At 34.2% G+C, this 13,001-nt stretch overlaps 2 protein-coding genes across 2 annotated transcripts; one reads left to right on the top strand and one right to left on the bottom strand.

Moving 5' to 3' along the window:
- Positions 1-690: 690 nt before the first annotated feature.
- On the top strand, positions 691-3,118 carry LOC18014800 (probable protein phosphatase 2C 54). The gene is made up of 4 exons (XM_006396906.2): positions 691-838; positions 1,388-1,866; positions 2,538-2,686; positions 2,886-3,118. Exons 1-4 carry the CDS (start codon positions 700-702, stop codon positions 3,007-3,009), a joined length of 891 nt encoding a protein of 296 aa, XP_006396969.1. The 5' UTR covers positions 691-699; the 3' UTR covers positions 3,010-3,118.
- A 504-nt stretch (positions 3,119-3,622) lies between these two features.
- Positions 3,623-6,974, bottom strand: LOC18014773 (endoglucanase 19). Its single transcript, XM_024154318.1, has 9 exons — positions 6,771-6,974; positions 6,215-6,427; positions 5,891-6,091; positions 5,619-5,708; positions 5,372-5,536; positions 4,985-5,269; positions 4,433-4,781; positions 4,196-4,270; positions 3,623-4,090 (listed from the first exon to the last, which is right to left on the bottom strand). Exons 1-9 carry the CDS (start codon positions 6,972-6,974, stop codon positions 3,792-3,794), a joined length of 1,881 nt encoding a protein of 626 aa, XP_024010086.1. The 3' UTR covers positions 3,623-3,791.
- Between the last annotated feature and the right edge of the window lie 6,027 nt (positions 6,975-13,001).

Raw genomic sequence — 13,001 nt, 5'->3', positions numbered from 1 at the left:
GGGAAGGTGAGGTGAACACATTAAATGTGACTAGGTAGCCAAGGTGGCAACCACATCACAATAAGGCTCTTGTCAAAAGAAAAAGATCTTCTCTCGACCAAGTTTGTGATTCTTTAAATTATTTATTTATCTAGCTTGTTTACAAATTAATTTTCTTTTATAAAACCAATTGTCTTTTTTTTGTCAAAAAATTATCAATATCCTATAGATATATAAACGGTACTTATCTATCTCTTTAAAAATATTATTCATACGGAATCGGTTGAAATTCTCCTTTCGAATATGTCATAATGTTTTTCTTTCTCTTGGTGTTAAAGAAAGGTACTACAAAAGAGTAATCGGAATTGATATCCGAAAATATTTTTTAACAACATATGATATTAAAATATAGTCACATACTTCACAAACACTGTGGTCTACCAAGTTGTCTAGATTAATGTTTCCATTTAAGTCCTTTTCTTGTTCCATGTATAAACGTATATCGGTAGAAGTGGCCGCCTCTAGACCGTCTTTCTTTTCTTTTTTTCTTGTTCCCCTTTTAATAATAATAGCAGATAAAACACACGACAAGTAGACACACATATGCATACGTTAGGTATAGTGTATAAAATATAGTTTTTTTATATCTATATAATATAGTTCTTACGCTCACCACAACGGATGGGTTACTCGTCGAACACATGAAGGGGAAGCATTCTCATGGAAAACAATATTACTCGGCCCACTCTACCCAACGATTGCGACTCCGGCGATAGCAAGCGAGTAAGAATGTCTGATCCAGCATTTACCGATGACGGGGAAGGCAGACATGTCAAATTACCAAAAATTGAAGAAAACGGTAATAGTTCCACTATATGAAAGTCACTAATTTCCCATTTTGCACAAAACTGTAATTGTTTTAATCAAATGTTTTTTAATATAACAACTAAAAAGGGAAAAACTAGATTAATTGTTACTTAAGTACAGTTTGTAAGCCTTTTTATTTGTTCAATACAGTTTGTAAGCATTTAAAGCCAATTTTTGTTTTATTGGTTACTAACTTTTTTTACGTTGTTAATAATCAAACATATCAATTTATTATAATCAAACCCTAAAACATCATTTGTGTTTTTAACCCACAAAAGTTCATTTGTGTGAAACTATACCAGAAACAGTTTGTGAATAATTAATTATTAATTACTATGTGTTACGTGTTAGTTTCCATAATCAGTCTCGACATCAATATACAAATATAAAATTTCCGTTCATTTAAATCTTAACGTAATTTCAAAAGGAAATATTTCAACTTTTACATAGTTTTTATTTTTGAAATCATATGAAAAAAAAAGCACTAAAAATGTTCTTCCATTTGAGGACTAATACATTTTTTTCCTCTATGGAATCAAAGGAGACGTAGGGTCGTCATCGGAAGCAACACATGTCACTGTCGACTCACTAATGGCTGACGTGGCAATTAACGGTCTAGACGCAAAAACAAACGCCGGCCACGGAGTAGTCTCAGTCATGGGACGGCAGAGAACCATGACAACCGCCGTTGCCACCGTCGTCGACGAGATTCCGTCGTACAATCTTTTTGGAATCTTTGACGGTCTTAGGCTCGCTAAATTCTTCGAGGAGAGGCTGCGTCGGCTCGTGAAGGAGGAGGTAACGGCATGCCACAGTCGCGGGGTAGCGGTGGACTGGCATGAAGTGATGAAATCATGTTTTTCTGAGGCGGCCGGGACGGTGGGGATCGACACAGCGAAAGCGGTGGTAACAGTTGTCGGAAAAGAGGAGGTGGTTGCGCTTTGCCGTGGCGGTGCGAGGATGGTTCTTTACTCTCACGACGGCGTCGCTTTGCCTCTTTGCCATCTCCATCACCACCTGGTAGGTTATTTTCTTGTAATTAATCTCTTATAAATTATATATATATATATATATATATATATCTTTGGCATTATTTTGGACCGAATAGATGGTACAATAGTTGTTTCCTGCATTATTTGTTTTTGTTAATCAACAAAATATGATGTTCAAATATAATATTTTTAATAATGTATTTTATATATTTTAAAAATGTTTCCAAGTTTTTTTTTTTGTAAAAAAGGTTCAAAGCGGTTTAGTCCAAATCAAAACGTCTGTTCTTGTCAGTCTAACAACCAAATTTTAAAACAGTATGCGTCCAGCGTCTTGATATAATTTCCGGGACTGAAACTAGCAGTATATAAATAATCACTCTGATCAGTCTTGAAGTGTTACAAATTCCGAAAACAACAAAAACTTTTCTTCCACAAACTAGATGTAAGTTTTTTGTTGTAAAAATTTTACACAATAAGTTTAAATTAGGGTGGCAGAGTAAACTTATCCATATTGTCTAAGTTAATAAGTATAGTATTATTTTTAGAGAGCTTAGATTTAGAATTAGATCGTCTCTACCAATCTCATGATATCACAAACTCTTTAACGTAATTTTCAAAAAGCAGAGCTAAGGTTAATCAAATATAGATTTTTGTTTTGCATCTAACCAAATAAATATTTTGAAAAAAAAATTGGTACAGACTGGTGTGGATCAAAAATTGAAGATTCATAAGCGAAGAATGAAAGATGATTTCATTGTACTTGCATGCGAAGGCCTATGGGAAGTTGTCTCCGACGACGACACATATCAGCTTGTCAAACGTTGTCTTTACGGCAAATCACATGACGGGTTAGAATTCTTTTACTATATTAATTTTTCTCTTTCCCAAAAAAAAAAAAAAGTTTTTCTGCAATACGAGTATAATATTAGGGGATTATGTGAGTTTTATGATTATAATTGAACTTTTCTCCATTTTATACGTGTAATTACTACTACAAGACTAATGATCGATCTTAATAATAAATACATTTTCTAATAAATTTGACAGATGTAAACCTGAATCAAACTCGACAAAGGCTGCGGTGATATTGGCAGAGCTTGCAATTGCTAGAGGAAGCAAAGAAAATATTAATATCATCGTTATTAACCTCAAGAACTCTGCTGTTTCGTAGCTTTACTTCATTTTTGGTGTGCTTCTCAATTAATCTTAGGTTTTTTTTTGGTATGAGTTAATTATTATTATTTCTCTTTTCGTTTATATTTTTTCAAACTCTAGTTTTCCATTTGACATCCTTTTTTATTTTATTTTTTAGTTTTATTTTGGGGGTGTTTTAGATACTTCGTTGTGTCTTATTATTTTGTGTTTTGTTAGATTATTAATTTCTTTTATATTCACTTGTATTTGATAAATTGGGAGTTTGTTTTCTCACACCCCTGCTTTTGCCAGTCTCCACCGATGACAAGGTAGTATATTAATGTACCTTAAAAGTATTGAATAACGTCATTATTATTTAAGAAAACAACTAAACTATTTGATGGGGAAAAAAGTGTGATGTTTTAGAGGAATTATTGTGGTGGGGCACAAAACATGCCAACCGATCCGCTCCCAAAGTCCCAAGTGCTGTCTTAACTGAGTTGAATACTTTTATCAGACTTGAAAAATCCAGAAATGTAATTTGAAGAAACAACAACTAAAATATAACGTACAAAAAAATAATTTGAAGGAACATAAACCAAAAAGGAGAAAAAAGCTTTCTTCAATTACAAGAAACAGAATAGCCTAGTTTTCCTAGCCTCAAATCTCACCCTTTGTGTACAAACTAGAGAATCCGTCTTTCTCATCCCTCTCAAAGATCTAACCATTATCGGTATACCCCACACCGAATGTTTTCAAAAGTAGATGAACAAGTTTACAAGCTAGTAAACCGGTTTCACACACTCAAATCACTTATACTCACTCCAAAGAATATTTAGAAACCAAAATATTTGCTGGAGAAGCTGAGTGAATATAGACAAATTCCATGCTTTGACCTGCAGGTAACGATTGCATCCATGATGGAAAACCAAATGAATTTCCGGTTTTCGCCACGCCCCATATTGGACCATAGAGCTTGGTGATTGATATCTTCAGATTCTTCAACGTTTTTGTAGATCTATTGGTTAATCTCGTTGAGTATCGGTAGTAAACCTTACGTTCGTTAACCCATGAGTTCGTCATCTTCTGCGATATGGTAATGGGACTAGGAGACGAAGCTGCTCAACCAAGAAATAAAAATTAAGCAAAATTGTTTAGTTCTTAGACCAAATTGAATTGGTTTGTCACAATGAGTTGGCGTAATAAATGAAAAGATGTCAAACCAGGAGGCGTAGTTGGTTTTCTTTTCGGTACCGGTGCTGGTTTTATGATAACCGGACTCGGAGTCGGACTAACACCTGAAATAAAAACCCGGTTAGTTATGACCGGTTGACAAAATTGGCGAGAAAGTGGGAATTCCAGTGACTTTAATTGGTCAACAAAAATTTACTTCCGGTTAGCGAAAAGTTAAAGAAGAAACATTAACAAAAATATAAAAAATGTAATCCGTAATATCTTACCAGGAAGTAGTTGGTCAAAACCGGTCGAACCGGAAATTAACCGGGCTAGTACACCAAGAAGAGGCGCGTTGTTGTAAGTCGCTGGTTCGGTTTGCTCGTAATTGTCCCGTTGGTCGGCAAAGTTATCGTAGGCGTCGGGTCCACCCACTAGAGCTCCGGTCAAGACATTTGGATCGCTTCCTTTTCGACTGTACCACGTGGCATAACCACCTCGACAAGTTACAAACTTTTGATCGACTTTAAAGGAGACAATGGACGAACCACGGTGATGAACTTGCCGAGGATAGTTTTGTCCGTATCCTACCATGTAGCTCGTCGCTCTTGGGTTGTCTCCGAGAATGTAATCCACCTTATTAATTTTAATTAACTGATTAACTGATTAGTTATATTTTGACAAATAAAATAAGTATATCTATCTTCAAATACTGTAGTAACCCCTTTTGAATAATTTATTTATTTTCCCTATGGTTAGGATACGTCTTGTATTCAAAGATACGGTTTAGGTTCCTGAATTAGGTTTTTGAGCAAATGTGGAAAAGTTTTGGGGCAGACCTGTGATTTAGAGAAATCTAGGAGTTGTGATGGAGAAATGTTTCCTTGAGAACAACGGAGGTTTCTTTTGGAGGAAGAGAGATAATCGGAGTAAACAGAAGCCAAGAAGGAGGCACTCGTGACAAACTGCATATTGTTCCACCGTTGCCGGAAAATCAAACCGCCGGGAGTTTTCTGAATGTTCTTCGTGCTTTTACCCAACAGTGAACACATATACTGTTCAGCTTTCTGTTGGTACCTTTCGAACACGGCCGTGTGTTCTCCAGCTTTTCCTTGCATCAAAACCTATTGTATTTAAACCAAACAAATCCCCGGTTTAGTAAAACCAAATTTAACTGAACCAAATCAAATAAACCGGGAAATGCACCGTTTTGAAGTGAATATAACCTTAGCGACAAGGGTTTGAACGCCGGCGTATTTAACGTCCCAACCAAACTCGGTCATCGACCAGCCCGTACCGCCCATCGAGTCGCCGTTTTTACCGAGGTAATCCAAGTAATATTTATCATTTGTCGCTTGGTATAACCACACAGCAGCCCACAGTAATTCATCCTGGTTAAGATATAAAAAATCGTGTTTGTCAAAAATTTTGAACTTTAAATAACGTTTTTATTTAGTTTAAAGCGTTTTGTACATTGTAACCGCTAACGGAGCGATAGTACTTCTGTGCCACGGTGATGCTGCTGTCATATTTCCCCCTGTATTTGTCCGCGAATTCAAATAGCTGTCAACATAAGAATCGTTTCATGTTCAGTGGTGAAATCGTAAATGTCATGAACTTAGGAGGTTATTTCCACGACCATGTGCTTAACCGAGCTCAATACATATAAACCGGGATTTAAAAACTTGGTTTCATATTAAATTCGGTATTTAGTTTTTGATTAATGTGAATGTGGTTTAAGGAACCTGATGAGCGTGGCGGAGTAGCTCGGCAGAGTATGATGGATCAGAGCGGCGGAAAACTATGGAAGCTGCAGTCATTGCGGCAGCGGTTTCTCCGGCGAGATCCGAACCGGGGTTATTCCGGTCGATCTTGTAAGCCCGACGGTCAGTGGTCATTTCCTCTGGCCTTTGCCAACAATAATGGTCCGACTTGCCATCTCCCACCTACACAGTTACAAAATATTATTAAAACCGAATTTATATTCTAAATAATGTAAATAATCAAGTTAATTCATAAATGAAGATTGCAGAAAGTGATAATTGCTTAGTAGAAGTGTTACTATCTACCTCTCCGTAAAGGACGTTAGGTTCAGGATGGGCTTTGATGAAATAATCAGTTCCCCACTTAACGGCGTCAATGGCATTGCCAAGTTCACCGTTAGATTCAAGCTGGCCACCGTATTCAATGATGCTCCAACACATTGTCGTCACCGTGAAAGCCATCGGAAGACCAAATTTCACATTGTCTCCGGCGTCGTAATATCCTCCTACTAGATCCACCTGCCCAAATTTTTTATTTTATTTTACTTAGCTATAAAATTTAAAAGTTAAAACCATATTATATATTAATCTTAGGTGACCAGAACCATCTAGACATTTTCATTTTGATCATATTGGTTACAAATGGGTCAACGGAAAGTCAAAAAAATTAAACCTAAGTACGGTGTTAATATATTTATTATCTAAAATTTAAAAGAACTTAATAATCACGTAATTCAATATAAAAAAAAAGGAAAGCAAGTCCGATTAATTGAGAGTTTAATCGATCATGTTTTTTTTTTTGGAATGTTTTAGCATTATAAAAGTCATAATTTATTAAAACAAACAAAAAAGGGGAGCTTACGCCGCTGGATTTGCCGTCGTTAAGACCGGAGTGAGATCGCCATGAAACTCTCTGGTTGGGAGGGAGGTGTCCTGATCTCTGAGCTTCAAAGAAGAGAATGCTTTTGCTAAGAGCTTGCTTATAGTCGTGCCCTGAAACTGCGAACTGAGCTAACCCAAGAAGAAGGAGAAGAAGAAGAATTGAAATGGTGGATTTAGAACCCATTAATTATATATTTTCTGAAATTATAGAAAAAAGCTTGATCCTTTTCAAACAAAATGACTCAAAAGAATGTATAGTGGGTCCTGCTCGGACTTTTTAAATTTTATTTCTTGGATCTTTGTATCAATCAATTGATCCTTTTTAAATAGAGAGATGGTTTGGTGAAGGAAGATGAGAAAAAGAGAGAGGGAAGAAAGTGAGGTGGTCTGTTCATCAATATGTTGATCCTTGTTAAATAGTAAGATAGCGAGATATGGTTTATATGAAAGAAAGTAAAGGAAGGTACCAGGAGGACAGAAAACGGCAGAGTAGATTAAATGATATTAGTTTTTTTTTATCATATTTCAAATTTTTATTATGGTATGAAGTTGTAGATTTTTTTTTTCTTCTTTACATTACTTGTACTGCTTTGTGTGAATGTATCAATGTGTCGGCAGAAAAAGTTTCAGTTCAACTGTCGACTGAAACAGTAGTTTTATTTATTTCCCTTGATCTTCACAAAAATTTGAAATCAAATAAATCTATTTATTGTTTGAAAAAAAAAATCTATTAGATAGTGGCTCAAACAACCAAGAGAGGAGTCGTCTTTTCAAGCTTGTGAGATTATCATAAATTTACAAAGGAAATTTGATTACAAACCAAAATTAGAAGCATGTTGTTGAAATTTAAACTTTGTAAATGCAGTGATCTTCTTCTACATCTTACGTTGACTTTCAGTATAATAGATTTAATTTTTTTAATCAATTTCCAAAGAGGACAATAATAGTTGTCCTTCCACCCATTACGGAAGCTCCGAATCTTCCATGCATCTAAACAAATGCCATAAAATATCACATTTGTTGTTCTTTATACAAAAACTGAATATTTTGTCTTTTTACTCAGATCTTAATTTTTAACCCACACTTGAGGATTTGATACCTTTATCATAGAGTGATTTACACTCAAAAGGTACTTTTTCCACTTCTTCTTATAAAAAGTTACTTTTAACTATTAAGGGATTTTTTTTCTTCTTTTTAAATTTCACATCAAAATAATACAAAAATACCCCTCGTGTTCACGATAATGGTGGATACGAGTTCGTGACACTTCTAACTATTAGGGGACTTTTTTATTCTTTTTAAATTTCACATCAAAATAATACAAAAATACCCCTCGTGTTCACGATAATGGTGGATACGAGTTCGTGGATACTGGTTTAAACCCAGATTTTAAAAACAATAATTTTTCTTCCCCTTCTGTTTTGTTTTGTATTTTTCTGTATTGTGAAATATATAAAATATTTTTTTTGTTAAAATGAATTCTAATTTTATTTTGTCATTGTTTTAAGACCCATTATGCTATACTTTATTAATCAAACAAGAATTTTTTCAAATAACCTTTATAAAAAATTCAAAAAAAAAACAGATATCTACTTAGATATCCATTCACAAAATATGATGTAGATGATGCATGATGGACATATAACATGGACATGATTGCGTGGATATGTTTTCATTCATATATTTGACATGAATATATTTTACATTGTCTATAATATATCCACATTATCATGTCCATGTTATTGACAATGTAAAATATATATCCACGTCGAATATATGAATGAAATCATATCCATGCAATCATGTCCATGTTATATGTCCCTCATGCATCATGTGAATAGATTATAGACGTTGTAAAATGTATATCCATGTCGAATATATCAATGAAAACATATCCACGCAATCATGTCCATATTGTAGACAATGTAAAATGTATATCCACATCGAATATATCAATTAAAACTAATCCACGCTATCATGTCCATGCTTTATGTCCATCATGTATCATCCATATCTTATTTTGTGAATGGATATCTAACTACATTTATGTTTTTTTAAATTTTTTTATAAATGCTTTTTGAAAAATTTCTTGTTTTATAAATAAACTATAGTATAATGGATCTTAAAATAATGAGAAAATAAAATTATGATTCATTCTAAAATAAAAATTATTTTCAATCTTTCAGAATATAGAAAAATATAAAACAAAACAGATGGGGAAAAATTTAATATTTTTAAAAATCTGGGTTTAATCGGGTATCTACTCATTTGCATCCACCGTTATCGTGAATACAGAAGGCAATTTTGGTTTATTTTTAGGGTGTTCGTATTACTGAGGGACAAAAAAGTCCAAAAAAATTTGAAAACAAAGAAAAGTCACCTAATAGCAAGAATGTAATATGAGTTGTAAAAAGTACATTTGAGTGTAAATATCTCTTTATCATATGAATAAAAGTGTGTTCTTCACCATTCTTTTTTTTTTCTGACAAAAATCATGCACCATTCTTGATAATAATTTGACATGTAATTAGTTTTTTTTTTTAAAGATTTTCATCACCCATAAGATCATCATTCTCCAAATCATCTTCATCCATCAATAAACCTTCTTCATAAGTTTTTCGGATTACACGCTCATCTTCTTCGGTCCACATCGGATCATCTTCATAGAAACATCTAAACTGTACGTCGTAATCTCGTAGAACTATTGTTTTTCACGTGCTATATAATTAACTCTGTTGTACAGACTACAGATGTCACCGCACGTGCGAATTTGTTATTGCTACACTAAAGAACTGTCTCACTCCCACCGATTCCGGTTCTCTTTATGTCCAGCCCGATTTTTTAGGTAGTTTCACTCTTTAACCAAAAGATTTGAACAGCAATTTAAATTTGAATTTTGTGATAATATTTTTTTTCTAATTTGAATCTTCGATTCAACTTTCTCTGATGATGCTTCTTAAGTATAAGCTGGACATATAAAATGACACGAGAATATTGTACCAGCTAGCTACTAGCTTACCACTAACAGAATACTAGCTTGTATAATTTATCGCTAAATCTCATTATATGGAGCAACATAACTCTATTTTGATAGCAGCTAAATCTGAATAAAGCTTTTTTCTAAACAGATGAAAGCTGGAAGCCTTACCAAAGAAAAATTGGTTTTTTCCAATCTGAACTTTGCGAAGGTGTTAAACTTATACCCCATTTTTAACCTTGCTAAAACATTCTTCATCATTTTAATAATTTCAATTTCATACCTAAACTTATTTTTTTTTATTTAAACCTACTTTCGGGTAAACAGAGTTAAATTGCCATCAAACATAATCTACATGGCATTCACATAAGCGACTATGTGGCATCGGACATACACCACCACTAGATCCTCCCATCACCGGCGGCGAACCTGAAAAAAAAACAAAATATAAACACAGAGACACAGCTTCAGATCCAGCTTAATTAGTGAGGATTGCGTCTTCGAGGTTTTACCGTTCGATAAAGAAGCTGAAACGGAAATGCTTCTCAAGCTGCTTGGTAATCTCATCATCAAATTCACCATTCTCATCGTCTTCTTCTTCTCTCCTTTCCCTTCTCTCTCAATTAAAAGATTTCGTGAAAGAAATATAAAAAAACTCAATACGACGTTGTTTAATTGAAAATGTGGAAAGATAAACTCAATGGAAACAAAACGGTTCTCGAAGCAGAGCTTCAATGGCTGTTGTCACTTCTTCTTCCTCTAAGCTGCTTCAGTAAAAATCCAATCCACAGATATTTTCTAGATTTTTGGTAGTTGGAATTTGAATTGCTAATGGCATGAGCGTTTTTGGAGAATCTTCTCCAATGGAGAATTGCTTAGGGTTCTTCCACGTATTGGTTCCCAAAGGTAAAAATTTCTCAAAAATTCCTTTTGTGTTCATATGTTTGTAACTGACTATTTTAAGCGCTCGGGCAGATGATCCATATGTTCTACTTGTGCTGCACATAATGAAGAGACGGCCGTGAAAGCTGCGGCTTCTCTTGCTGATACCGGAGCTCCGACCATGTATGGTTTCTCTTTATATACAGTTATGAAATCTGAGAATCAGTAAACCCTCTAAAGTTGGATTTTTTTGCTGAAGGATTCAGCTTATTTGGGAATACCATGTCTATATTTTTTGGAATCAATTGAATTGAAACGGTTCTCGAAGTAGAGCTTCAATGGCTGTTGTCACTTCGTCTTCCTCTATGCTGCTTGGGGTAAAACTCTAAATCTACAGATTTTGTTTCCATTTGGTTGTTGAATCGAATTGGCAAACAGAGGTTCGTTAAACATCGAGATCTTGAGATCGCAGTAGCAACACGAAGCTTCGCTTCCGTATCTCCGCCGTGTTGCAGAGGGAGGATGGAGACGTCATTGTTCTCGCCACCGTCAATGCCGGCGAGGCGGTCCCTTCCGAATCTCATCCTGAATTTTCTCACTACCGAGAATTTAACATATCCAGTCTTGTTATTTTTTTCTCAGTATTGGCCTAGATAAAAAAACGACGTCGTTAGTTTTTTTTTCATAATTCAAAAATATTAAACACGTTGTTGCTTACAGTCGCTTATGTGGATGACACATAGACTATATATAATGGCAGTTTAACTCCGTGTAAGCAAAAGTAAGTTTAAACTACCGTTAGATGAGATTAAGTCTGAAATTCAAATTATTAAGAAGATGAAGAATGTTTAGCTAAGTTAAAACTTTAGGTATAAATTTAACATTTTCGCAAAATTCAAGATGGAAAAAGCCAATTTTCCCCTTACCAAAAATAATCCATCTTTTTCAAAAAAAAGAAATATAACGTTTATGAAAACATCAAGATATAAATGAATGATATAGTTTTAAGTTTTTATAGATTTATAAGTTATAATCAACTATCAATAAATAAATAATTTGGCCACGTATAGTATACATTATTCAAAGTCATTTATAATATAGAATATTTCTTACACGTTCCTGCTAGATAATAACAAGTTTATCTATTTTTATTTATTTTGATAACATTTCATTATATTATTAATTTCGGATTCAATTTACTAAATTGATTTCAGGTTAAATCTATCAAGGTATTTCAGGATAAAGCAATGTGATCGATTAGACCATTTTAGAACCAAAACAATTCTGGTTCAGGTCAGAACAACGTGTTATCAGGATTTAGTATCATGTTAAGTTTCATAAATTTTCAAAACCAATTTAGTTGAAAATAAAGATTGGTCAATCCATATCTGATATCTCTATATATTACTCGAAATTCCGTTAAATTTTCAAAATAAAATATTTCTTCACAAAAATTGCATATTGAATTATACACATGAAAAAACGATTTAGCAGAAAATTATAACCAAAAACGGAACATGAAGATTTTCCGTCAGAAGAAACACAAAATAGAAAAGATAAGGAAGGATGAGTATTTAGAAAGTTCTACATTTGGCAATTCGTTTCATGGTCACGTGAACGCATGTGACTGCCGACACGATGAAGCAGGGCCCACCATGTGATCCAAATATAACTACCATAGCAAACTGAAAATTGTTATATAGGCTTCAGCGAAAGCTCTATGCCTCGAATGTGATCCTGCAAACCAGGTCTTGCGTAATGTCAAGCTTAATGTCTGAGACAACTAGAACCTACACTAGAAGCAAATAAAGTATGGAGTTAAAAAGAACAAATGATTTGCATTTTACTTTCTTTGTCGCAGGTCCGGTCTTGAGGGCAGGTGAAAGAGGCAACCGCCGCGGATATCCACTATAAAAAAACATATTTTTTATAGCATCTATTATAAAAAGACTTATTTTTTGTTAAAAAAAAAATTTTTAGAGATCAACTCTAGTTTCTCTTGAGTCTAGGTTTGAACCGTTACAAATGTATAAACAAACTTTTGGGTTTTTGTTTGATATAAAAAAACTAATATCTGCCATCAATGATAGTTTGAAGAAAACCCGACTAAAAAAAACCTAAATCTAGTCCAATATGGAAATCGTACCCATTAGATAAAGGAAAACCTAAATCTAGCCCAATAAGAAAACCGTACCGTAGGGAGCTTCGCCCCTCACACCCCCCAAGTGAATCCACGTCCATCTATGGCCCGTTACATTTCTCAGCTCGCTCTAGGAGGACCTCTTTAGTTATCTTTGTCATCAGAACAACAAATGAGTTTGTTTTGTTATCAATTGAGACAACTATGGTTGA

Source organism: Eutrema salsugineum, unplaced genomic scaffold (genome assembly GCF_000478725.1).
Source record: "Eutrema salsugineum unplaced genomic scaffold, Eutsalg1_0 scaffold_3, whole genome shotgun sequence".
NCBI lineage: Eukaryota > Viridiplantae > Streptophyta > Magnoliopsida > Brassicales > Brassicaceae > Eutrema > Eutrema salsugineum.
This window is presented reverse-complemented; position numbering and strand designations above follow the sequence as displayed.